We start from the raw sequence: 25146 nt of genomic DNA on the forward strand, positions 1-25146 counted from the left end.
CAGATCAGGCCATATTAGTGGGTCGGGTCACCAATTTACAGGTGCTGGAGGCCCAAGGGGAGGTTGTTCGAGTCAGCTGGGTTGGAGTTCAAAATGCGACATCGTACAGAATACTCTGGAAGAGGACAGATGGTGAGATCTTACAGTGATTTTAAAGTAAACACTCACATAGTAATTTCCTATAGGAAAGAAAATCATCCAAGACATCTTTGGTATCTCAGTTTTCTCCTAGACTGCAGTGATATTAAATTAGATACTTTTACTAATACTAAAAAAAAATTTAATCAAAATGCAAAAAAAGTTTGGGTGTTGGTTTGTGACCTCCCAGGGGTTATAGTTCATAAAATATGTAGACTATAGACCATGATAGAAAAATCAAATTGTGAGTGTGATTATAGGTGAAGAGGAGCAGAGTCAGCTGGTTGGTGGTAACGTGACATCAGTGGATCTGAGGCAATTGGATGAAGGGGCACAGTATGAGGTTAAGGTTTTGGCTCTAGTCCGGAACAGAGAGGGCCCACCCGTCTCTGTCAGAGTCACCACGGGTGAGTGCTATTTGTTTGTTTCATGTTTTTGGAGAAGTTCATAATCTTATTCACATACTTTTCTATTCTGCAGAATAAATATATTCACAAAGTGAACAAAATAAAGACGTGAATACTTTTCTTTTTATTGTCTTTTATTGTGGCTTGGCTAAAGATCAGATCAGGTTTTAGAGAGATGTTTCCATATGAAAGTGCTTTGAATTTACTGTTTGTTGTCTAGGGGGACAGAGGGTGACAAGAGTAGAGGGTTTGCGTGTTTTGGATTCGACCCCAGGGGGGCTCCGTATAACCTGGAGAGCAGTGAGTGGAGCCAGCTCATATCAAATCTATTGGAGGTCTTCACAAGGTAGTTATAAAGGCACACATGTACCCACATACACACACCAGACACAACTACGTTTATGTAATGTTTCTATTATGACTAGGTGAGCCTGAATCAAGTCGTCTGATTAGTGGTGATGCAACCACGTATACCCTTGATGGACTGCTTCCTGGTCTAAGCTACACTGTAAGATTGTCTGCTGTGCTGAACAGTGAAGAGACTGAAGCTACCTCTATCAGAGCAACCACTGGTACACACAACACAGTCTATCTCATATTTTATCTCTCTGTCTTTTTCCAGCCTCTTTCATTCATTATTTCTGTCTCTTTTTTTAGATTCCCTGCCATCCGTGACTGGCTTGAGCGTGACAGACAGTACTGAGAATTCAGTCCTTTTAGGCTGGTCATCAGTAACTGGAGCTACAGGCTATATTTTACGCTGGACAGAGGAAGAGGGTGAGTCTTCCAAAAGTTCAGGAATTTATAGTGTGTGGTTTATTAAGGATCAAAAACACAATTAGAGTTGCATTTAGTGTATTATATACTCTCTCTCTTTAGACACAGGAACTGGTCAGTCTGAAACGCTGCCCGGAACAGCCACCTCGTACCGTGTGATCGGTCTTCGACTGGGCCGTCTATACCGTTTCACCGTGCAACCAACCTTCCAAAACCAGGTTGGACCTGAGACCACCGTGGAGGAACGAACAGGTTATACGGTTTCTGTCTCTTTCACTTCTGACTACAGTTTAGACAAATTTAAATAGTTTAATTAATTAATTAACTGATTGTTATAGTTAAAAGCATAAAACACATGTGAGGACTTCAGATGCATTGTGCACATATTTAATAAAAATCAAATAAAACTAGGGCTGTCAACGTTAACTCGTTAACGCACGCGATACATTTTTTCCAGTTTAACGCGTTAAAATATTTAGTAGAATTAACGCAGCATCTGTACATTTTTGTCATCCTTTGGCTAGCGTTACATTATATGACCACGCTCTTATTCATGCAAATGCTTTTAAACCATTCAAGCGCGACAAGACAAAAGAGACTGGGCGGCCTGTAAATGACCTGTCTATGTGACACACACACGACACAGAAAGACGCGCGCCAGTATCGTGCGCACAGACAGCTCGCCAGAATTTAGTTTTCTTTCGCGCTTGAAAGAACAATAACACACACAATTATGCCAAAATATCAGTTTTGTCAAGTATCTTCATGACATAAGAGCAGTCTTAAATGAGTTGAAAAAAGTCTTAAATTAACGTAGAGTGTTGTGAGAGAATGAGGCGCGTGTGAGATCCGCGTGTCTGTCAGCAGCGGCTGGTTTTAAAGGGACAGCAGCCAATAAAGCTTCCTGTCAGTAAAGTTAATCAAAGAACAAAGGGAAAAGAGAAAATTACTCACTTCTCTTGCCTCTTGACTCAAGAACTTTTGTAGCTTTAAAAAGGATGAGTCTTTATTTAATTTATAATTTATGCAGTGCAGACTGTTTGATAACTTTATTCAATTTCTGTATATATCCTACCTGTTAGACAGGAAGGGTACAGGTAAATATGACATTTATTATGGATTTATGTGAGGATTGTTTGAAGTTCACTTAAATCAAAAGTTGTTATATTTTTTGAAGCCTAATAAATGTTACAAAATTGATAGCTTTCAATTACACTGTAATGTTGATTGGCTATAATTAATGTTTAAAATTGGGGGGGGGAAATAATTTTTATCCAGACATCAATAGCTGTATTAGTATCAGTGATACTGACCTTCGTTCATAAAAAGATGCCATTAAATAAGTATTTAAAATATACTGTCTTTATGTGGTTTCTACATTAATTTGGAGATTAACTGTGACATTATTTCATTATAAAATATATAAACCTATAAAAACTTGAATAAAAAAGTGTTGTTAATTGCGATTAATCACAGAAAAAAATGTTTTAATCAATTGACAGCACTAAATCAAACATACTATATGATTGGTATTTTAACAAATGTAAGTACTTATTTCAGTATTTATATGCTTTTGTGTTCAGTATGAGCAATATATTTAATTTACCATGATTTTTTACTCTAAAATAAGTAACAATGATGTTTATAGAAAATGCAGGTCTGACTCTTTCAGTAAAACCTTTTGTAGGATTATTTCATACAGTACTCTCTTGACTTTGAAGTTGAGGCAAATTATAGCTTGCAGTGTGAGTACAGTGAACAACATGCTATTATACAAGTCAGTCACAGGGAGATTTTTCGCTCACTACATCCTCTCACTACTAGCAATTTTTCAAAAGTTACAGAGACCGACAGATGGTCATAGTGCTTGATGTAATGTTGTACTTTAACACACTATCAATGTGCAATGAACGTAGTCATCATTTATACTGAAAAACGGCCATAGCTGTGTGCTTATATTAGCTTTATTTTTAGCATAGCTTTATTTTTACAAGCCAAGATTTCATGGCTGTGTAGCTGTGTAACAAATGTCTCTAGTTGTTTTGCAAACAGCAGTGATGATGGACTACATGAATTGGAACATTGTTCTACTGACTGTATTGTTCTTCAGCTGGATTCATGGCTTAATATGTTTAATGCATCCATGTTTTAGTGTGTGTTGGAGGCCGTTTGGATGTGGTTTTCCTTGTTCCTGTGTCTCGTGATCGCTCTGGTCTGGTAGCACGTGTGTTGTCTCTGCTGGCTAGTTCTGCTAGATCCTTCACCTCCATCGGTCCCAGAGACTCTCAGGTGCATTTCTTTCTCTCTTTTTATACTAGGTACCGTATGTAGTCATGGTGTTAAAATTATTATTATTATTATTTTTTTTTTTTATAAATGAGAGTAACCTCTTCTGACAGAGTAAATGAGACATTAAGCAGGCCAGTGTTAATGAAATGCTTGTAACACCTGTTTGCTCCAGATGGGGGTGGTGATGTACAGTGAAGATCCAAAAGTGCGCTTCCTCCTCAATCGTCATAGCAACAGTGAGACCCTTCTGCGGGATATTTTGTCTACTCCAATCAATGACAGACCAGGAAATAATATAGGTTAGTTAAGTTTGTATGCTTTAATTTGTAATTCATATTTTTAAACTTTGTGGCTATCCTGTTTTGATTTTGGTGTATTATGAGTAATTGTGCGAATGTCCAGGTCATGTTATATACATATGTATATATACATATATGGAAACACAGTAATGAGAGCATTTGAAAGGGCTTTAACTGTGACAAAACATAACATCAAAATTTCATTATTTAATTTGTTCAAATTTGTAAAGGTTCATCAGAATCTAAATTATATATATGGTATCATTATGTTGAATATATGTATGTGTACGTGTATGTGAGTGTACTGATGTTTTCTGATTTTTATGTGCAGGCCGGGCAATGACATACGCACGTCAGTTTTTGCTGAGCACGCCGGCAGGTCGGAGGTCTGGCGTTCCTGGTGTGGTTGTTATTATCGCTGATGAGAAGTCAACTGATGATCTTAGCAAACCTGCTGCCACTGTTAGAGCCGATGGTAAGCCATACAAAATTAGACCCAACATATTAAATTTACACACACACACACACAGCAAACCATCCCGGCTGCTCTGTCCCATGTCCATATGAGTGAGTTAGCGCTGTAATAACTCTGTCCCTCAGGTGTGACAGTGTTGGCGGTAGGAATTGGACGTGCAGACCCTACAGAGCTGCGTTTGGCAGTGACTGATGGCAGCACTCAGAATCTGATCTTTGCTCAAGACACAAATCAGCTCTATGGTCTCCACCCCGACCTGGCAGACCTCCTCTGTGGCCTTGCACGGGGGACCGGTGTCACGGTCAGATACAATCCATCCGTCTAAGCTGTCATAAATATCGTATCATCATTTTTTTTATTATGACGCTTGCTTGGCCTGTCAAGCCTGCGAGAGTCATGATACAGCAGAAGGTTTCAAACCTCTTGTATAGTGTCTATTGATGAGAAAAGAAGACCTGGTACAAAAAAGACTCACTTTGATTTGTTGTCTCCTTTTAGACAGGGCCTTGTACTGTAGAGTGCCCCAGGGTAAGTGTGTATTGAAAATACACAAACACCCAAACATAATTACACATAAAAGCTGCATATACACTTAAAGTCCCACTCCGATCATATTTTGAGCTATTTTTAAACATTCCCAGTGGTCTTTAAATTATGATTATGCCATTTTTAGCCAAAATATCAAAACCTGTGCCGTTTTCTGGGACTTCGCTTCAGCAGAGCGACAGTAGCTCATTAGCAATTCGCCTCTGCGTTGTGGGCGGAGCCGTTGGCACGGAGAAGCATTACAGTATTATACACGTTAATTATTATTATCCGAAGTTAATCAAAGTTATCACCGATCATTATTTCACTCCGAGACGTCGCGGTAAAAAACAGCTCGACTTCGTCTCAATATTTCATCCCTCCCACAGTGATCAATCAGGACATTAGTATCAGTGGATTTCTCGGAATTTCGGGATTATTATGATGCCAATGTCACCGCTCTATCTAAAAAACTGACTGACTCTCTCACGAGTGATGGGCTTGACACACGAGGGGACAAACGACTGCGACAGGCGAAACTCGTCGCCACCCGGCGTGTGCAAGTCTACTTGAACGAGCGCGGAATTTCACATGCACGAATGTCGCCTGTTGCTTGCCTGGAGGAGGCTGGCTGCCCTCTCTCATTATGTAATGATGTAATTACTGACGGGATCAGTCTGTGTTCTCCACACTTTAGTTTTGACGATTGATAGACGGTGAAAAGTGACTTATTTGTTACAGTATGTGTTCCAATTTGAGTATGAGCTTGTGGCCCCGCCCAGTGGAGTTACTACGTCACAACTCCAGTCTATTTTAGCCGGCATTTTAGCGTCTGCTACTGATTCACAGCCATTTGAATGTAGAAATACTCAGAAATACAACTTTGAGCTTATTTTTCTCAAGATATGTCCTCTAACATCAGAAAAATGCCACAAGAACATGTTAACATCTAGAAAAACATGATTTTCATCGGAGTGGGTCTTTAAGCAAGTTTTGTTTTTGTTTACATTTGCACATCTACATGCGACTTGTTACTCAAAAGATGTTTACTTATGTCTTTGTTGCAGGGTGCTAAAGGGGAGCAGGGTCAGAAGGTAATAATTATTGTGGTGTCTTCTTTTTGTTTTTGCGTATAATAACTTCAAGTTGACTTGTTGGCCTTTATATTTACTGTAGTTTTCTTGTAAATACATTGTGTCTTTTTTTGTGTATAAAGGGTGAAAGAGGCAGAGATGGAGTAGATGGAAGGAAAGGCGAGCCTGTAAGTTCATCTACATGCACATTTAGCTGTGTTTGTTTATCTTCACAATGGGATTCTTAATTCTTGCTTAGAAACAATTTGTTTCTACATGCTTGAGAAAATGTCTGTCTAATTCTGTGTGTTTGTTTTTTAAATAGGGTCGTGATGGTTTATCGGGTCGTGAGGGCCCCAGAGGACCAGAGGGGCCATCAGGTCAACCAGGCAGTGGTCTGGGAGTGAGAGGAGAGAAAGGCGAGAGAGTAAGTGGCACTTAATTATGCATACACACATACGCACACAGATCACACATAATTATATACTCTCAACTTCTCTATTTGTTTCTTTCCATCTTTTTCAGGGTTTTCCAGGATTGGATGGCAGTCCAGGTGTTCCAGGTCGTTCTGGTGCAGTTGGACTACCAGTAAGAATGAAACATGAATAATGTAATTAAGTGGTGCTGTTAAAACAGGTATTTGTGGATATACCGGTATGTACATCTAAATGCATAATATGAATGGTAATAATCAGGGCTGGATGCATAATAAAACCTCTTAATCTCTTAATTATTTAAATCCCCTTTAAAACTGCCACTTAAAATATTAAAGCTAAACAAATTCTCACTAACTGATTTCTAACCTAAGTTCATTGTGTGATGATATTCTGTTTTTTAGGGCAGTCAGGGATTACCAGGTGTTAGAGGAGACCCTGTGAGTACTCATTAACAAACTACATATATAGACAAAAAACATACACTAACTCTTAATAAATGTTTTATCTGTTTTGTTTTACAGGGAGAACCAGGGGTTGTGGGGCCTCTGGGATTGAAGGGAGAGAAAGGTGAAAGGGTAAGAGTGATATTAAAATTAATCTCTCACTGCTCTACTCTACCCCTTTATTTAGCAGGTTTTTACTATTTACTACAGGGGGAATCTGGATCTGCTGATGGAGGAGGTTTACCAGGCCGTAAAGGAGAGCCAGGAATCCCAGGGATCCCTGTAAGAAATCCAAGAAAATCATTGCACTCACCTGCACATTGACAAAAAAACAGCATGTATGAGCACTCAAGTAAACAACAAGGTAATTACATTACCCGTTCTATGTCTCTCTGTACTTTTAGGGCACTCCTGGTCGTCCAGGTGTGGTTGGGGCAAAAGGAGAGGCAGGTCCACGAGGTCTGTCTGGACAGGATGGTCGCCCTGGGTTGTCAGGCTCTCCAGGACTTCCTATTAAGGTCAGAATCCTTTGCCTTTTCTGTTTAAGGTGTCTCTCAATAAGCAGTATGGCTCCTCTCTACCAGCCCAAATATAACAGATGCTGTTAATGAAGGCTTGATGGATGAACTCACGGCTCGATTGGACTCTTGTTGGGCCAAAAGTGATTATACCGTTCAGTTTTATGGGCGTCACCATCTTTGATATTTCTTTAGACACTGTTGCTATAGTTGCTCATAAGAGAATACGGGCTTGGCTACTGTTGCATGTTAATACAAATAGTATTCGAGACACTACTGAAAGTTGCTATGTAAACTGGACATTTTGAGACTTGCACCAGTAATTAAATGTAATTCATTGTTTTCACTGTTTCAAGTTTCAGATATGCCTTCAGCTAATCATGTACCTGTCTGTTTTTGTGTTTCATTTCATTTTCCTGCAGGGTGACAAAGGTAGCCCTGGAGAGAGGGTGAGTTGATATAAATTCTTATGATAAAATTCCTTCTCAAAAAAGACGAGAAGACAATTGACAGTATAACAATAATACAGAACAAATATTATGAAATAAGACCAAAAATGGTGTGTAAACCACTATTTTTTTTACACTGTTACACTGTCCAAAAGCATGTTTAGGCTGATTCAATAATGTACATGTTAAATAATTTTTTTGACAATCAATTAATTACCACATGAAGCATGTTTTTAGTCTATTTTTCAGTGTATGTTAAACATACATAAATATTATTGTATTTATTGGATGTATTCCATATATTAGGGACATGGTATTTCATATGCCTTTAATACAAACACAATCTATGTAAACATCAGAGTTGTAAGAATTTACATTTTTGCATCATTTCAGAAGTCCACCACACTCCACTGATATAAATGAAATTAATTTTACGATGCATTTCTAGTGAATTTTAAAGCAATAATAATTATTTATTTATCGATGTGGTGAAGGGGGCACCCTTGCAGAAAACTGTCCTATGTTGTTTAAGGATTCAACAAGGATAAAGTAATCTAACTGTGAGAACTCTCTGATGGCATACTACCATCTGTTATGACAATTAGGCACATTTCTTGAACATAAATGTTTTGATCTGTTTATTCTGATTAATAGGGTTCTCCCGGAGTGGGCAGTGGGGTAGCTGCTAAAGGAGATGCCGGTGAACCTGTGAGTGTTTTCATTATTCATGACAAAGTGGCAGTGTAAATGGATGTTGACGTGTGTATGTGTGACTGCTCCTGTAAATTGGTTGTGTGTACTACAATGTATGTTTTTGAGTTTTTATTGCATGCACCGAATGGTATTTGTGTTTTTAGGGAAGTCCTGGACTGTCTGGTCCACAGGGCCCACGAGGACTGACTGGACAAAAAGGAGTTAAAGGAGAAACTGTATGTTTTTGTCTGACATATTTTTTTTTTACATTGTTTGTAAGCAGTTTTATTTGTGTGAGTTTTTGTAAAATGTCTGCTTTTCTTGTCTATGGATGCGTTTCTTTAACCTGGCCTGTGTGTGTGATGGTGTTGCAGGGTGAGAGTGCTGAGGGTAAACCAGGCCCCCAAGGAAACACCGGAGACCCTGGTGATCGGGTATGAAAATCTTTCACTAATATGTTTCATACTCACTCTAACATTCATTCTTATTCTTCTTTTATTCTTGTAATTTTGTTTCAGGGTCCCCGGGGACCTCCGGGGGAAATCGGAAGTAAGGTAATGAAAAGAATTCAATCCATGACTTTATTGTGACTTGTGTCATCAAACTTTCTGAATGCATAATATATGAATCAGTTGATGATGTTTTGTTTTTTATTGTTCCTTCAGGGTGACCGAGGACAGACTGGAGCTCCTGGTTCAGATGGAGCCACGGTGAGTATGTGTCTACACATGATCTGAAACAGCTCTCTATCAATGTATCCAGATTTGTACTATATTCATTATGCTCTTTAGTGTTCTTCAGGCTTGTTTTGAATGTTATGTGTGCTAAGTCATTTAATTCACCTTTAACAAAGATAGTACAACAATTTTAATTAGTGTGATTTCATTTTATATCATTCTTTGTATAATTTGGATGTTTTTTAGGGTGACCGAGGCCTTTCAGGTCCAGCAGGAGAAAAGGTGTGCCCTTAAAGCTACATAAGATATATATATATATATATATATAGCATAGATATATATATAATATTTATAAGAGAGCTGTGGGTAATACTGTACTTGTTTGTTTCTGTTTTTGTTTGTATGTTAGGGAGATAAAGGTTCAGCAGGCCCCCCTGGACCTCAAGGACTGAGGGTGAGTGGCTGCACAAAACCATGATAAGTCACAAGCCATGTGAAAATGCATAAGTGTACTGTACATGCATGTTGTAAATTATTTATTCGTGCCCTCAGGGTTTGCCAGGGAGCAATGGCCTTCCTGGAGAGAAGGTAAGTAAAGATGTCAGCTCAACAAACAGCATTAATATTGCATATATATATATATATATATATATATATGTATATATAAGTGTATATTAATTTATGTCTCTCTGTTTGCTATAAGGGCACCGACGGTACAAAAGGGGAACCAGGAAGCAGTGTAAGATCAGACTTTTCATGTTTTAAAATGTATATGAATGTTTCATGCATTTGTAATTGTCTTCTTGATGGTGAGGTTCTTCACTGTGGCTTTTTTATATTTTAGCTGGGTCCAGGTTCATTTGGGAGAAAAGGAGAGCGGGTATGACTTTTGAGAACAATGCAGAGACTTTGTCTGTGTCAGATAACAGTATTTCCATTTTATTCTTAAGTCTAAATCTTTTTTTATACTGACATTTAGATGGAACAAAACCAGCAAAATCTGATTTTTAATGCCAAAGTTCCATTCAAAACTTCAACCATTTTAACTCTCTTCTATTTCTTTTTTTTAGGGTGAAAGGGGCTTTGCAGGTGTTGATGGTGCTAAAGGTGATCAAGGAGATGCAGGACAAAAAGGGGAAAGGGTGAGTTTTGTGAATGAATGAAGGTGTTCATCTGGGAAACCGCCTGCTCTTGTGAGATAGTGAGGACATTTTAAAATCGAAATTACACTTACAGTTGTGGTCAGAATTATTGGCAACCCTGATAAATATGATCAAAGATGGCTGCTAAAATAAATCTGCATTGTTTATCCTTTTGATCTTTCATTCAAAAAAATTGCAAAAAATCTAACCTTTCATTAAAGTAAAATAATTGAAAGTCGGGGAAAATCACATTATGAAATAAATGTTTGTTTTAGAACACCAGGGTGAATAGGAACATGAAATTGTCTATCTATGATTTGTTTCACAGAAGTATAAATATGAGGAAACACAAAGGCCAAATTCTCTTAATCATCCATCACAATGAGTAAAGCCAAAGAATATAGTTCTTACTCTCCAAGGGAGAGTTAGTTGAGTCTTAGGGTCAGAAAGCTTTTTTTTACAAATCAAACAACCCCTACATTACCACATATTGTTTGGGAGGGTTTCAAGAAAAATACGCCTCACTCATCCAAAAACAAATTCAAGCATATTCAGTTGTCAGACACGACTAGAACTTCAGAAGGGATGGGATTCTATGGTCAGATGAAACTAAAAAAAAAGAAAGCTTTTTGGCAGCAAGACCCAGATGGGTTTGGTGCAAACGGATAAAAAGTACCCCATATCCATGGTTAAATATACTATAATGCTGGATCTTAAATGTTGTGGGCCTATTTTTTTAGCTGGAGGTCCTGGACATATTGTTCAGATACATGGTATCATGGATTCTAGCAAATAGCAACAGATTAAAAATCTAAACATGACAGCCTCTGCTAGAAATGCAAAAGAAGGTTGCAAAAAGTATTTAATGAAAGGGTGCCAATAATTGTGCCCAATGTGTTTTGGAAAAAACATTTATTTCATAATGTGATTTATCCCCCACTTTTTAATTCTTTTACTTCAATGAAAGGTTAGATTTTTGTGAAATTTTTGAATGAAAGATCAAAAGGATAAACAATGCAGATACATTTTTACAGCCATCTTTGATCATATTTATCAGGGCTGCCAATAATTCTGACCACAACTGTATGTTGACATTGATTTTGTTTATGGTGATCCCACAGACTTGTGAAATAAAAGCTGTTATTATTCTTATGATTCAGAAATGGATTCATATAGTTAATTTCAAGGTGCAACTGAAAATGTTGAAACTGCATTATTGAACCTTTCTAATCTGCCCCACAGGGTGCCCCTGGAGCAGGAGAGCCCGGCCAACCCGGATCTAAAGGGGACCAGGGCGATCGGGTAAGTTTGTCTTCATGACTTTCACGGTGAGGAAATGTTCCCACCGGTATATAAACTTGTGACAACACTGGTATTACCTATAACACCTGGGGTGGTGTGTGTGTGTGGGGGGGGGGGGGATTGCTTTTGAATGCTCACAATTTGAGATCACGCGTACTCTGTGTATATAGGCCTATAATTTGCGGCCATCAAGGAGCTGCTATCAGTATGCTGGGTATTAAAATGGATTTTTTTTTTTTTTTTTTTTATTAAACCTTTATTTAACCAGGGAAATAATAATATTGAGATAAATATCTCATTTACAAGTGAGCCCTGGCCAAGGTAGCAGCACACAATATACATAACTACATAAAACAAATTACACAACAACACACACATATACAACAATAAAACAAGATTAAACGTTAAGAGCAAGTGCAGACAGATTTGAATAATTTGTTTAGATGTAACTTGAACTCATTAATTGAAATAAGTACATCAAGTTTCAATGAACTTTGGATCTCATTCCAGGCAGCTGATGCGCTATAAATAAAAGCAGTTTTTCCAAACTCTGTCTTCATTAAAGGAACATTTAAAAGAATATATCTACTTGAACGTAGATTATATCCTTGACTATTAAAAGTTATTAAGCTATTCATATATTGAGAAAGCTGGCCGACTAATGCCTTGTATACAAGTAGAGCCAGATTTTGAATGCATGCTCGCTTTTTACTTTGCTTTCAAAATGATCACATGTCTCTCCTCATCTCTCCTTACTCTCTTCACGTGATAAGTGAAATCTGACTCCTGCTGCACTGTCCTGCAACTCTGTAGCTGGTACTGTATGGAGCAGACCCGATGCTTTCAGTTTGTAATTGTAGTGTCCGTTGTCCAACCGAACTAAATGTTTTTTATTTCTATAAAAAAAAGCAAAACGACAGTGTGGCCAGTGCCGTAATGGGCAAGTAATGTAATCGGTGTCAGCTGAACACTGTGTAACACCGGTAACACTGACTACTGTAGCAAGCCTACACTAGATTTGCATTTGCAGATGGAAATACCAGAGCATGGAAGGCAGTAAAAGTATAGCATTAAAGCTTCGGTTTTAGGGCTTTTGTTCTGTGGAAATGAAATGCCGAATCAACTGCTGTAGTAGTAGTCATAACATTCAACATATTCCTCGTCTAGTTGTCTAATAAACCTGACATTTATATATTACAAGAATTGTTGGGTACTTGACGAATTGCTGTTGTTCCTCTTTTGTCACTTTGGATAGAATTGTCTGCTAATTGCATAAATGTAAAAATCTAAATGTCACTTCTTGTTTTTTGTCTTTTGTGCATGAGAATCAGCACTAAGTGACTCTATATTTGCAGTGGAAGAGAGACTAATCACATTTCATTATGCAAATAAATGCAGGGAAAAAAACTATTGCAATTACATAACATTACGAAATGTCGAACTGTATAGTTCTGTAACTGTATTTGAATACTACAGTATAAAGTTTAAAGAAACCAGAAATAGATAGCACATTTACATTTCCCTCATCCTAACAATAAGAAAGAAACACTGAATTCTTCAACAGCTGTTTATTTATTTATGCAGGGTCTCGTTGGATTGTCTGGAAAACCTGGTGCAAAGGTAAAGTGGGCCCTTAAACTGTCTCTCTCATTCCAGTGACTCTGCATTAGCCTGAATAAGTTGTCATACATTGCTCTTTCTCTGTGACTCTAGGGCAATCAAGGCGACTCAGGGGAGAGAGGGGAGGCAGGCAATCCTGGTTCACAGGGCCCCATGGGCCCCAGAGGGAAAGATGTGAGAGTCTACACACATTTATACATGAACACAGGTCTAAATGCTGCTTCTAACAACTTCATCTGCAAATAATAGCCATCAACCAACTTTTTGGGGGGGTTTAAGTGTGGCTTTCATATTAGGTCGTTCTGAAAGTTACTACTTTTACTATCTCTCTCTACTTTATCAGCTCTGTGACTATTCTGTTTTTCCTTTCAATGTGTTTTTAACATTTAACTCTTTCTTGTTTTTCTTCTAACATCTTTCTTTCTCAGAGAAGTAACAAGTAGTCAAGGTAATAGGTGTCTTCAGATACTACTCCACACTCAATTAAAGATACTGTATGTGCACCTGTATCCTCAGAAATATGGAATTGTATCGTTATTTATTAAAGTGTCCTTATTTTTAGTGAATAAGATGTGGTAAATGTTCTTGTAACAGTGCATACATAAGATCATACATAAGAACATAATTTCATGCGGTCTAATCTCTTGTTTGTTTTTTTAATAGGGACTAAAAGGAGACAAAGGAGAGGATGGCATTTCAGTACGTTTAATTTTTTCCCTATTTCTTTTCTCTATTTGAATAATATGTTTGTGTTTTTGTATGTAATGTGGCTCTGTTTCTCTTGTGTTTCAGGGAGAATCAGGGTTGCCAGGTAAACCAGGGGAGAGAGGTCTAAGAGTGAGTATGGAGATTTGTTATGTGATGCTACGAATCATTGTAACTTGTATTCCAGCCACATCCTAACAGTGTTCCTTTAATATTTAAGGGAATAACAGGTCAATCAGGTCAACCTGGGACAAAAGGAGACACGGGTGATCCGGGGGAAGATGGACGAAATGTAAGACATATGGCTGCCTAAATGTATTACATCAGAATTGAGGCTTGGTCAAATATTTGCAAACTTTCTTTTTGAACCAGAATTATTTATACTCTGTCTGGATTTTATTCCTGAATGGAAGACATTTGCACTCATTCACATGCATTCACAAAAATGAAAATTCTGTTATCATTTACTCACCCTCAAGTTGTCCCAAACCTGTATGAATTTCTTTCTTCTGCTGAACACAAAATAAGATATTTATAAGAATGTCGGTAACAAAACAGTTGTTGGACCCCATTGACTTCCATAGTATGGAAAAAAAAGTACTGTGGAAGTCAACGGGGTCCCATAAAATGTTTGGTTTACAGACATTCTTCACAATATCGTCTTTTGTGTTCAGCTGAAGAAAGAAAATCATACAGGTTTGGAACAACAGGGTGACTAAATGATGACAGAATTTGCATTTTTGGGTGAACTATCCCTTTAATTCACAGTGCAACATTAAAGCATGAGGAATATGAATATGAATAGAATAGATAATAGATGAATAGTGAAATATGAATATTAATATATAATTCCATTTTGTCTGCAAATTAATGGCATACAATTTTCGTTACATCCTTTATTTGTAGCCGCTTTATCATATAGTTCCTTGTATATAGCGACCAGTGATACTAAGAGCTCAATGTATATTTAGACCCATGACCCCAAACTAATATCTTATCGTTTAATGAGATTTCTCTACAACCATACAGTTCCTGTACATCAACCTAGCCTCCAAATAAAACAACAACAGATAACTACTGCGATCTATTTAGCACTGCTGGGTTAGATTATTGTTTTTTTTTGTCTGGTCATGTGATCAGAGTTTTGTTTTGCGCAGGGTACCCCAGGCCCCAACGGACCAAGAGGCCTAAAGGGCGAGCAGGTGAAAGATCAAAAACTTGTATCACAAATGTTTGGACCACCACACAAACAATAAAATCTAACTATCTTCATTATGGGTAATTATAGGGAATACAAGGTCCCCCTGGGCCGCCTGGAGATGTGGTATGTTTTTATTATCATTATCCCTTTTGATAATGTAAAATCCCTCACCCCCACCACACCCCCCTATATAAGTACCTAGTTGTTTTTTAAAACTTTTGAATTTGTTTATTCTGTTAGACAACTGGAGAGAAACAGCTGAAAGGTGACAGAGGAGAAAAGGTACAGTTAAATGTTCATAGTCTTTCAATTCTGTCTATCACATATTCTGATTTTGTCATTGTGATACTCGTTTTAACACCAGGGAGAGGCAGGTGACCCAGGGGAGCATGGGGCTAAAGGTCTAAAGGGTGAAGGAGGAGCTTCAGGCCCTGCAGGACCAAGCGTAAGTCAGCATGGAGATCAAACAGTATGTGTTTTGAGAGTAATAGGATTTGTATCTGAAACTATTTATTTTATTAGGGTCCTGAGGGGCAGCGTGGTCTACCAGGAGCCAGAGTAAGTACCTCTCTTTTGTGCCTTTTAGCCATTTACACATTTCTTTAATCTGTTTGTGTACCTGTTTGTGTCTCTCAGTGGCCACGTACATACTGACTGTAAATATAGTGATATACTCACAGTAGAGCTTAGGGCAGTGACAATGCATTTTACAACTGGTTTCTTTCCAAACATTCAGAAAACTGAATTGTCATTAAATCTGTAGAACCTCACTGAATAATTTGTCATTACTTTTGATAGCAGTCTTTAATATCTCATTCTACTTTCTGTTTCTTCAAGGGTGACCCAGGTGATAGGGGCAGTCCAGGAGACAAGGTAAGAGAGCCGGGTTTCTCTGTTTACTGTGGGACGTCATGCTGTCTTTAGTTATTTTTTTCTGGCTACTGTGTCCAGGCTGTAGATTTCCAGAGGAATTAAGCGTTCGACCCCTCCTGTCCCAAAACAACACCAAACACTCTTTTTTTAGATCATTAACATGACCACAAGACATTAAATAAAAAATATATTTAGCAGAAAACATTATTTTATTTTTAAATCATGTGTGTATGAGTGACAGTTCCTGACATCCCTGACAGAAAGTAGTAATGGCCTTATGGTTCAAGATCTCTGAATCTTAATGCAAAGGCTGCAGGTTCAGTTTTATACATGGGACACCTCACAGGTCCATTTCAATTTTGATTCAGGGAATCATGATGTGATTACAAAACAATATTTGATGCATCAATTTTTCAGATATGCCTTTCGGCCGCAAATCATTTTAAATAAATCATGCTGTAGACCTAGTGGTTTGCTTGGCTCTTTTCAACATATGTGGAAGTTATGGGTTGCTTAAGGGTTCTATGTTTGGATTTGACAGGTGTGAACGGGCTGTTGTTTCTTTAGCTCCAGATAGACACAAAATATGATTTTTATGTCATGTTCGGAAAAATGTCAAATGAGTGTGGCAAATATTTTACAACCCGTGCCTGTAATGTTTTACAGTTTACCTATTTCAATAAAAAACTAAAATTAAGTAAATAAAAATTTGTTCAGTAAAAGTATTGAAATGAATCTGGGAATGATTTCCCCCCCCAGCCCTAATTACTACGATCATTATCTGGCTTAATCACTGTTGAGCAAAGCATTTATCCAAAAGTTGCTAAATAATGGAACAGAGCTAACAATCTTTGTATTTGTATATTATATACACTGACTACCGTACCATGATTTTTTAAATGTTTTTGAAAAAAGTATTTTATGCTTACCAAGGCTGCATTTATTTGATAAAAAAATGCAATAAAAATGTTTACAATTTAAAATAAATTATATATTTACATATAAACATTTTGTATACGGATATGCTGTGCCGAACTAAGCTTAATTGGAAATGAACTGGAACCGTTTCTTACTGCTCTTAAAAACTCTTCTGGCTGATGGTGGAGAAGCGGCTAATGTAAAAGTTTTTAATGTCACTTTGATCAGAATGCGTCATTGCTGAATAAAAGTATTAAAAAAGTCACTTTTAACAAAAAGCAAGTGGCACGTAACCTGCAATGGATTTTATTTATAGATGGATAAATTAAATATAAGTTAATTTGATTTTAAATGGATTGTAATGTCTGATCACTTTTCTCTATTACCATTACTATTAATGGTAATCCTCTATTACCATTATGGTTTTAATCAAGACATTGAACACATTGCTTCATCTTGCGCTGCATTTTTTTTTTTGCTGTCAATTACTTTTGGAATGAAACATCTACAAAATAAGACGCTTTCTTAAATATTTCTTCAAAGGCAGGTGTAAGCTTCTTTGCACAATCATTCTATTTTAGAGTACAGCAATGACAATATTTTGAAAGTAAGTACCATACAGTGGATGACAGCTGAAAAATGGCTGAAATGGTAACGCTGGCTGCACTAATCATCAGTGTAAAGTATAAATATAACTGCTTAGTCATGGATCTCTCTATACTGCAGCGGCTGTGACACACTTCATTATGTCAGGTTTTACCGCTTGGGGTTTTAAACAGCAGGTCTCACTTGCGCTGCAATTATTAGTTTTTGGCTGTCTGCAAGACTGTTTAGTTTTTGTTTACTATTTGTGCTACAGAATTAAAACAAGGCTTTGTTTCACAGTGAGAGGAAATGAGAAAACAAGCTTTTAATGATGTCTCGAGAAATATTGTAAACCATGTGCAGCTTTCTGTTTCCTGTCAGAGAGACGTACTGTATAGTAAATGAGTTTGTGTCTGACCCTTGTGATGTATACTTGTGTACCAGTCCTCATCTACAGTCATTTATCCCTTTGATCTCTGTTCCTGTCATAATCATTTTGTAGGTTTTTAGGCAGGGCATCATTGATTATTGCATTAATCTGATGATTACTGCTTTTGGCATACATATGTGTGGTGTTGTTAATGACAAAGATTGGATCTATCAGTCCACCCATTTTCATTATTATTCATTCAACTTGGTGACAACCCAATGGCCAATGGTATGAAAATTTGATTTTGACAGTGATGAGTGTTTGTATGCATGTATAATATGTGTGAGTCACAGCTAATTTTGATTGTTTCACGTACATGTGCGTATGCATGTGCAGGGAGATAGAGGAGTGGCTGGATTGGATGGACGACCCGGTCAGGATGGGAAACCTAGTCTTCCTGGAGCTCCCGGATTACGGGTCAGATCACTTCATGATCATCAGCCTAATATTCAAAGAATCCTTAATCAGTTTGAATCATTTCCTAATTGTTTTTGGTTTTGTAGGGTGACCCAGGTAAACAAGGGGATCCTGGACGAGATGTGAGTACTTCTTTTCCTCCCTATGTCAAATCTGTTAGTTTTGTGTCATGATGTTGCCACTATTGGTGGCTACAAATCAGTCCAGTTTTCAGTCAGAAACTTTTGATGCTGGATAAATAAACATTCAATTGTTGTGTCCTAGGGATTGGCGGGACTAAGAGGGCCTCAGGGGCCTTCAGGACCACCTGGTCCCCCAGGAACTGATGGCACACCTGTGAGTAATATCATGGCTTAATTTGTGTAGGGAAAATCATTTACCTATACAAATTCCCACACCAGCGCATAAGCCCATTATCATTTTGTTATTAACATTTTGTTTTATTTCAGGGTAAAGCTGGGGAGGATGGGAAACCAGGACTGCTTGGAAAAGCTGTAAGTGAAGCTGCAATCTGAATGAGAACCCAACATCTATTCAAAAACCTTTGAATCTTCTGTACATGCAATATATGAATGTTTCAACAACCCCGTTGTAATATGAGTAAAATGTATGAATTTCCAAGCTGGTAATTGGTACTTTTAATCCTGAGTTTTTATTATTATAATTTTTTTAATCAAGTCAGCTCAATCTAGAATGCAGTATGCAAACACTCGTTCCAGTTTAGTAACCACACCACAGCTCTTGTCCTCCATAAATGAGACAATTAAACCATCCTGCTGATTATAAATCACCCTCTTAGCAGCCTAATGAGCATTCAGTGAGAGGTAACTCACCCTAATATATGCTTTATAGTTAAAATATGTAAGGAATTTCAGTCAGCCGTGTACTAATGTTCAGTTAACCTGACTCAGACAGATTGCGCCGCTGGTGCTGGGTTCACGCAAAACCCGCTCGTCCTGCAGTTTCTTCTGATTTACTGATCACAGCCCTGAACCAGCTGTGGTAATTGCGGGAGCTATATTGGGCTGGATGGCACCCGTCATATATCTGTAATACATGGCTGCGTGTCGCACGAAGCGTTTAGAAGAGAAATTACTGCTTGAATGAACTGCACAAAATTACAAGAGTTCTCATACCAAAACAGGAAGAGCTGATTACAGGAAGTCTTGATTACAGAAATTATGAAAACGCGCCTCGCACTCATCCAGATGTCTGTGTTTAGCGCCTCGTTTTCTATCAAACTTTTTCAGGGCGAGGACGGCGTGCCAGGAGAGGATGGTCGAAAGGTAATAAAACATCTATTGTATGACTACATTGTAATTTTTGATAATTAGCCTCACTGATTAAATCTGGTTATGCTTCCTTCGCAGGGAGACAAAGGAGAGCAGGGGGCCGCTGGAAGAGACGTGAGTATCTGAGTATCTTCCTGATCATCCTGTTCTCACTCTCTTCCTGCCTTTCACAACACAAGACAAGTCCATCACAGCTTATCATACTCGGCACTACATAACACTTTCAAAATGTACATTCTGACTCTTCCTACGCCTATGTTATGGAAAAGGTTATTATTACCATTTGTGGATCTCATTCTCTATGTGGCATCAAAGTGTTGCCTGATAATGTTTCATTTTGTACTCTGCTATCTCCAAGCATGTACCTGCTGTTTTCGTCCTTTGACCACATTTCACTTTAAATGTACTCAGATTTTTTTGCTTTCTGCTATTCAGTCCATGCCATTGTGTCTCTCTGCCCTTTTTACTCGCTTTTTGCTTTTTGTCTGTCTCGCACAGCTAATTTTCCCATCAGCCCAAATCAGATTTGTTGTTAAATGGATGTTTTCAATCATAGAAACACACTCGCAAACATATACACAGACTCTCACACATATTTTAAATGCGTGGATGCTCTCCTTCCTGTGCTTGATGCTGAGTGCAGTCAGTAATTATGAGTCAGCAGCCTTATGGGAGAAACTCTTCACTGATGAGTTTATTTGATGTGCAAATTTATGCCCATTAATTAAGGAATTAATTTGGATCATGGTTATTTCTCTCATATTCTCTCTCTCTCTGTTTCTCACTCTTCCTCAGGGTCGAGATGGGATAAAAGGTGATCAGGGCATTGCAGGACTTATTGGCCTGCAAGGTCCCATTGGATCCCCTGGAGTTCCTGGAAACGTGGGACCACCAGGACCTGTGCGTTTGTGTTGTGCACATGTTTGAATATAAATAGAATACTCTGCTACTCTATTAATCCCACAAGAATTCTCAAAATTTATGCAAAGGGCTGTATCCTTCTCTATTTCTTCCAGGTGGTCTATGTTAAAGGAGAGCCGGCAATTCCTATTCCAGGGCCTCGGGGCCCTCCAGGAACCTCTGTAAGTAACCTCTACCACTGCTGGTTCTTAAGTTGTTTTTAGAGACTTAGTATTTTTGCACTTGAGAAAAAAGCACCACTTATATTTCTTCTAAAACTGAAAATCTTGTTTAGTCATTTATTATAGCCCAAATACATATATTGCATTGCAGTTTGAATTACCAGCAATATGGAGCTATGTATCATGTCTTACATATTGTATGCATTGTTTTTTATCAATCAGGGAGTACCTGGAGTTCCAGGAGATGCTGGAGCAAGAGTAAGTTTAGTGTGTGTGTGTGTGTGTGTGTGTGTGTGTGTGTGTGTGTGTGTGTTATTATTATTATTATTATTATAAAGTTGTCATAATGTGACCTTTGTAGGGGGAAAGAGGTCTACCAGGCTTGAAAGGAGATGTGGTGAGTGTATTTTTACGCATGTGTATTCTAGTGGGCACTGCTCTCAGAGCTAGGCAGTTCTCAGCATACCTGACTGTAATCATCCAACTCTTCTGACTGACAGGGTGATCCAGGAGAGGATGGCAAACCAGGAACTGTAACAGTAAGAAAAACGCTCATGCACTCAGAGTCACACATGCATGGCTAGCAAGATGACTAACGTTGTTTTCCCCCGGTTTTGTCACAGGATGTGAAGAGAGCGTTCTCAGAATTTGGCATTGAGGTACTGAGAAATGTATCAACAAGATTGACATGTTTGTATGTAGATATACATGTCACTCTCTCTCCTATCATTTACATACAATTTCCATTTTAGGTCAGAGAACTAAAACTATTAGTTGATGACCGAAGCAATCTGGTAAAGTTCAGTGATCTGGCTGAGGGAAAGAGGGGCGATAAAGGAGATGTCGGACCTAGAGGCCCTGCAGGAGGAGATGTGAGTTAAAATCATGGATACAGTATGCGACAGAGTGGTGTCTGATATTTCAACAGTTTGAGTAGTGTGTTACAGGACCTTAACCAATGAAGAGCATGCTAAAACTCAATTGGTGCTCTCCATGGTGCTGAAACTGAGTTCTGCAACATACAGCAACTCTCCATAATTCTCCACTGTCTCATTCTCTCCTCTTCTTTTTTAAACCTTGTTCTTCTTTGCATACTGGCTTTCAGGGTTCACGAGGTCTTCCAGGTGAGCGAGGTATGAAAGGAGAGCATGGTGAGAAAGGTCCGCCTGGCCCACAGGGTCCTCCAGGCAGGGCAATTGGAGAGAGAGGCCCAGAGGGTCCACCAGGACAGGCAGGTGAACCCGGAAAGCCAGGAATACCAGGAGTACCAGGACGAGCCGGTGAACTTGGAGAAGCTGGCAGACCCGGGGACAAGGTAAAGAAAAGAGCATTGGTATTTTGTTACTTGTAGAGGATAAAGAGCTGATTAAAGAAGACACTTGATATAAAGTTATTGTAGAAATGAGTTTAAGTTTGTCTTTGTTGCAGGGAGATAAAGGGGAGAAAGGGGACAGAGGGCAAGGTGTAAGTACATTGCTATCATTTATGCATTCTCATGCAAGGTCCAAAATTTAATAAACATGAACTTTGATAACTGTTGCTGGTGCACTATTTGGATCTATTGCTGGTGCATTTTCTTAAACAAATATATATTTTACCCGCCATGAAGTGTCAGCAATTTTTTTTGCATTTGCATTGTATGTTCAAACTAGTGCTGTCAAATCAATATTTTTTTTTTACATAATATATGTGTGTATATATTATTATATTTACATATAATATATTTATGCGTGTGAACACACACACACACACACACACATATATATACTGTGCATATATATATGTGTGTGTCTGTGTGTAAATATACTATATACACAGACATATATATTTTATATATATATATACACACACACACACACACACACACACACACACACACACACATATATTATGTGAAACACAAACTTTTATGTTGGATGTGATTAATCGATTTGACAGCACTAGTTCAAAAATTACTTTATTTCTTTCATATGGATTAAATCTTCTCTTTTTAGGGTCCGGCTGGATTGCCTGGCCTTGGAGGGCCGCCAGGACCAAAGGTAAAATAAAATTAAGCTCACATTTTTAGTACACTAGTGGAAGTGTACAGTGAACTGAGATAAAGATTTGTAGTTATTAACTTTGTGTGTGGTAACATATTGAACATTTATGCCTGTTTTTCTAAGGGCGATTCTGCCACCGCTCAGAGTGGTTTGCCTGGTCCAAGGGGTCTGCCAGGCCCCCAAGGTATCAGAGGTGAGCCTGGTGCAGTAGGGCCTCCAGGATCTCTGGGAGAGCGGGTGAGGGTGGAGTTTCTGAAGTGTTTGTATGTGTGGATGCTACCTTAGATGTTTTTGACCTTAGTTGACAGTCTGATCTGTGATGTGTTTCTCTCTCAGGGCTACACAGGTGCTCGTGGGGAGAAAGGGGACAAAGGAGTCAGTGGAGAGAGTGGAAAAGATGGCTCCCCGGTGAGTGTACCCTTTTACTGGCCTTAACTGACAATGGAACTTCTCTCTCTTTTTATTTAATTTTACAATAAAACTGGTTCTGTTATCTTAGGGAAGTCAAGGAGATCCAGGAAAACAAGGACAGGATGGGAAGCCGGTGAGAAACAAATTCCTATTACCTGTGTTGCCAGTTTTTACTTATTGAAATGGATTTCAGTTGCTTTGTCTAATAAATGTTGATGTTAATTATTAGTTTTAAGGTTAATTAAGGTTAGTTACTTGAACACATCTTTAATCCTAAGTATTAAACTTTGGCATGTAACGTGTAGATAGTGAACCATTTGTAGATAGTGTGGCTTGTTGTGGAGAACTGTGCTGTAATTTTTTTAAGCGATGAGACAATTTGAGCCTGGTGGATGATAAAACAGGCAAAAAACAAAAACAAAACAAAAAACACACAGACTGACACTAAAGGAGGGACCCACTGACACTAAAGAAGGGGCTTATCTGTGAACCAGAAAATCATAGAGATTGTGGATGGGCTTTTGTGGGACTAAGTCCAGTAAGTAACCTCCAATTAACCAACCAGAATACCCTAGCAACCACCCAAGATATCACAGTAACTGCATAGAAACATCTTTTGCACTGGCAGGCACCACCTTCTGATGATGTCTTATGTATCCTTATGATTAACTAGTCATGCATATTGGTGTACTATAGTTATGACAAACCATGGTATGGTTAGATTACCAGAGAATGGTGAATTCCACAAATCTCCTTCTCTCATTTGAAGGTTTGGCAATGTTTATTGAATTCTGCAACACTTTATAATCAGTTTGCTTTTCATCATTCATCAGTCATACAGTATTAAAACATGCTGTCTCATTAATGAAATGGAGATGAAAAGAAAGTTTAGCTTTAGTGGAGAGGAAGAGGAGAGTTTACGCTCTCACTCACACCTTTATTTATTCTCATCTGGAGCAGGGTTTGAAGGGACTGGCCGGTCCACCAGGCCTACCTGTGAGTAACAGCATCCCAACATGGCAGCCTCTCTTGGGCTTGCCATGAAGGAAAGCCTGGGGATTTGCTGCGAGTACTAGGCCTTGCTGTGAGCACTAGCTGACTTCCTTTGCTTGAGGCTCTATAGATAAACCACACTGAAGTAACAAATGCAGCACTGCTTCTATCCGCTAACCAATCTGTCTCCTCTTTTCCTCCACTCCTTTTTGTAATCCCACTCCATTCATTTTCTAATTTCACTCATTTGTACCATCACACCTCTGCTCTCTTTACACTTCCTGTCCCTCCATTCCATCCTCCCTCTCTCTTTAGGGCTTGCCTGGGTTCCCAGGAGTGCTGGGCAGACCGGTAGGTTTTCTGTGGCTGAGATTGTAGGCTGCTTTACTAATAATGGGAAGGAGGCCGTCCTTGTCTGTGTAGTTTATTTGTTTGTTTGTGTGTTTGTGTGTTTATTTAAGTCTGTTAGATGGTCATATATGTGCAAGTTGAAATATACATTGTCTTAAGTCTCTGTAACCAATGTACATGTTTGTAATTTTTATACACTACCGTTCAATAGTTTTTTTAAATGAAAACTTTAATTAACAATTAATAATGAAATGAACTATTTTCTTCAGCAAAAACCCATTAAATTAATGAAAAGTGACAGTAAAGACATTTATAATGTTACAAAAGATTTCTATTTCAAATGAATCCTGTTCTTTTAAACATTCTATTTATCAAAGAATCCTGAAATGATGGTTTCCACAATAAAATTATTAAGCAGCACAACCATTTTCAACTGAAGTAACTGAAGTAATAATAAAAGCACCAAATCAGCATATTAGAATAATTTCTGAAGGATCATGTGACACTGAAGACTAGAGTAATGATGCTGAATATTCAGCTTTGCCATCACAGGAATAAATTACATTTTAAAATATATTAAAA

At 38.2% G+C, this 25146-nt stretch overlaps 1 protein-coding gene across 2 annotated transcripts in view; it reads left to right on the forward strand.

Moving 5' to 3' along the window:
- Window positions 1-25146, forward strand: part of col7a1 (collagen, type VII, alpha 1) — a 62338-nt gene that overhangs the window by 18850 nt on the left and 18342 nt on the right. For both annotated transcript variants that reach the window (XR_013799622.1, XM_079629487.1), the window contains exons 20-82: window positions 4-132; window positions 399-545; window positions 766-891; window positions 971-1117; window positions 1203-1322; window positions 1425-1574; window positions 3475-3611; window positions 3784-3910; window positions 4242-4385; window positions 4511-4686; window positions 4884-4913; window positions 5978-6004; window positions 6127-6171; window positions 6309-6410; window positions 6509-6571; window positions 6822-6857; window positions 6942-6995; window positions 7074-7145; window positions 7268-7381; window positions 7804-7830; window positions 8485-8538; window positions 8688-8759; window positions 8898-8957; window positions 9042-9077; window positions 9189-9233; window positions 9447-9482; window positions 9610-9654; window positions 9753-9788; window positions 9904-9939; window positions 10045-10080; window positions 10271-10342; window positions 11585-11644; window positions 13229-13264; window positions 13358-13438; window positions 13928-13963; window positions 14057-14101; window positions 14190-14261; window positions 15127-15171; window positions 15258-15293; window positions 15411-15452; window positions 15535-15615; window positions 15693-15728; window positions 16008-16043; window positions 18313-18393; window positions 18480-18515; window positions 18658-18729; window positions 18843-18887; window positions 19644-19679; window positions 19764-19799; window positions 20481-20585; window positions 20702-20767; window positions 20990-21025; window positions 21129-21164; window positions 21268-21306; window positions 21391-21426; window positions 21520-21639; window positions 21873-22082; window positions 22196-22231; window positions 22762-22806; window positions 22933-23046; window positions 23146-23217; window positions 23309-23353; window positions 24529-24564. Coding sequence is in view for 1 of the 2 variants with exons in the window: in XM_079629487.1 (XP_079485613.1) it covers window positions 4-132; window positions 399-545; window positions 766-891; window positions 971-1117; window positions 1203-1322; window positions 1425-1574; window positions 3475-3611; window positions 3784-3910; window positions 4242-4385; window positions 4511-4686; window positions 4884-4913; window positions 5978-6004; window positions 6127-6171; window positions 6309-6410; window positions 6509-6571; window positions 6822-6857; window positions 6942-6995; window positions 7074-7145; window positions 7268-7381; window positions 7804-7830; window positions 8485-8538; window positions 8688-8759; window positions 8898-8957; window positions 9042-9077; window positions 9189-9233; window positions 9447-9482; window positions 9610-9654; window positions 9753-9788; window positions 9904-9939; window positions 10045-10080; window positions 10271-10342; window positions 11585-11644; window positions 13229-13264; window positions 13358-13438; window positions 13928-13963; window positions 14057-14101; window positions 14190-14261; window positions 15127-15171; window positions 15258-15293; window positions 15411-15452; window positions 15535-15615; window positions 15693-15728; window positions 16008-16043; window positions 18313-18393; window positions 18480-18515; window positions 18658-18729; window positions 18843-18887; window positions 19644-19679; window positions 19764-19799; window positions 20481-20585; window positions 20702-20767; window positions 20990-21025; window positions 21129-21164; window positions 21268-21306; window positions 21391-21426; window positions 21520-21639; window positions 21873-22082; window positions 22196-22231; window positions 22762-22806; window positions 22933-23046; window positions 23146-23217; window positions 23309-23353; window positions 24529-24564 (4409 nt within the window). In the remaining variant the exon portion in view is untranslated. The remainder of the gene's footprint in view (window positions 1-3; window positions 133-398; window positions 546-765; window positions 892-970; window positions 1118-1202; window positions 1323-1424; window positions 1575-3474; window positions 3612-3783; window positions 3911-4241; window positions 4386-4510; window positions 4687-4883; window positions 4914-5977; window positions 6005-6126; window positions 6172-6308; window positions 6411-6508; window positions 6572-6821; window positions 6858-6941; window positions 6996-7073; window positions 7146-7267; window positions 7382-7803; window positions 7831-8484; window positions 8539-8687; window positions 8760-8897; window positions 8958-9041; window positions 9078-9188; window positions 9234-9446; window positions 9483-9609; window positions 9655-9752; window positions 9789-9903; window positions 9940-10044; window positions 10081-10270; window positions 10343-11584; window positions 11645-13228; window positions 13265-13357; window positions 13439-13927; window positions 13964-14056; window positions 14102-14189; window positions 14262-15126; window positions 15172-15257; window positions 15294-15410; window positions 15453-15534; window positions 15616-15692; window positions 15729-16007; window positions 16044-18312; window positions 18394-18479; window positions 18516-18657; window positions 18730-18842; window positions 18888-19643; window positions 19680-19763; window positions 19800-20480; window positions 20586-20701; window positions 20768-20989; window positions 21026-21128; window positions 21165-21267; window positions 21307-21390; window positions 21427-21519; window positions 21640-21872; window positions 22083-22195; window positions 22232-22761; window positions 22807-22932; window positions 23047-23145; window positions 23218-23308; window positions 23354-24528; window positions 24565-25146) is intronic.

The sequence above is a fragment of the Phoxinus phoxinus genome (assembly GCF_949152265.1).
Source record: "Phoxinus phoxinus genome assembly, chromosome: 11".
Taxonomy (NCBI): domain Eukaryota; kingdom Metazoa; phylum Chordata; class Actinopteri; order Cypriniformes; family Leuciscidae; genus Phoxinus; species Phoxinus phoxinus.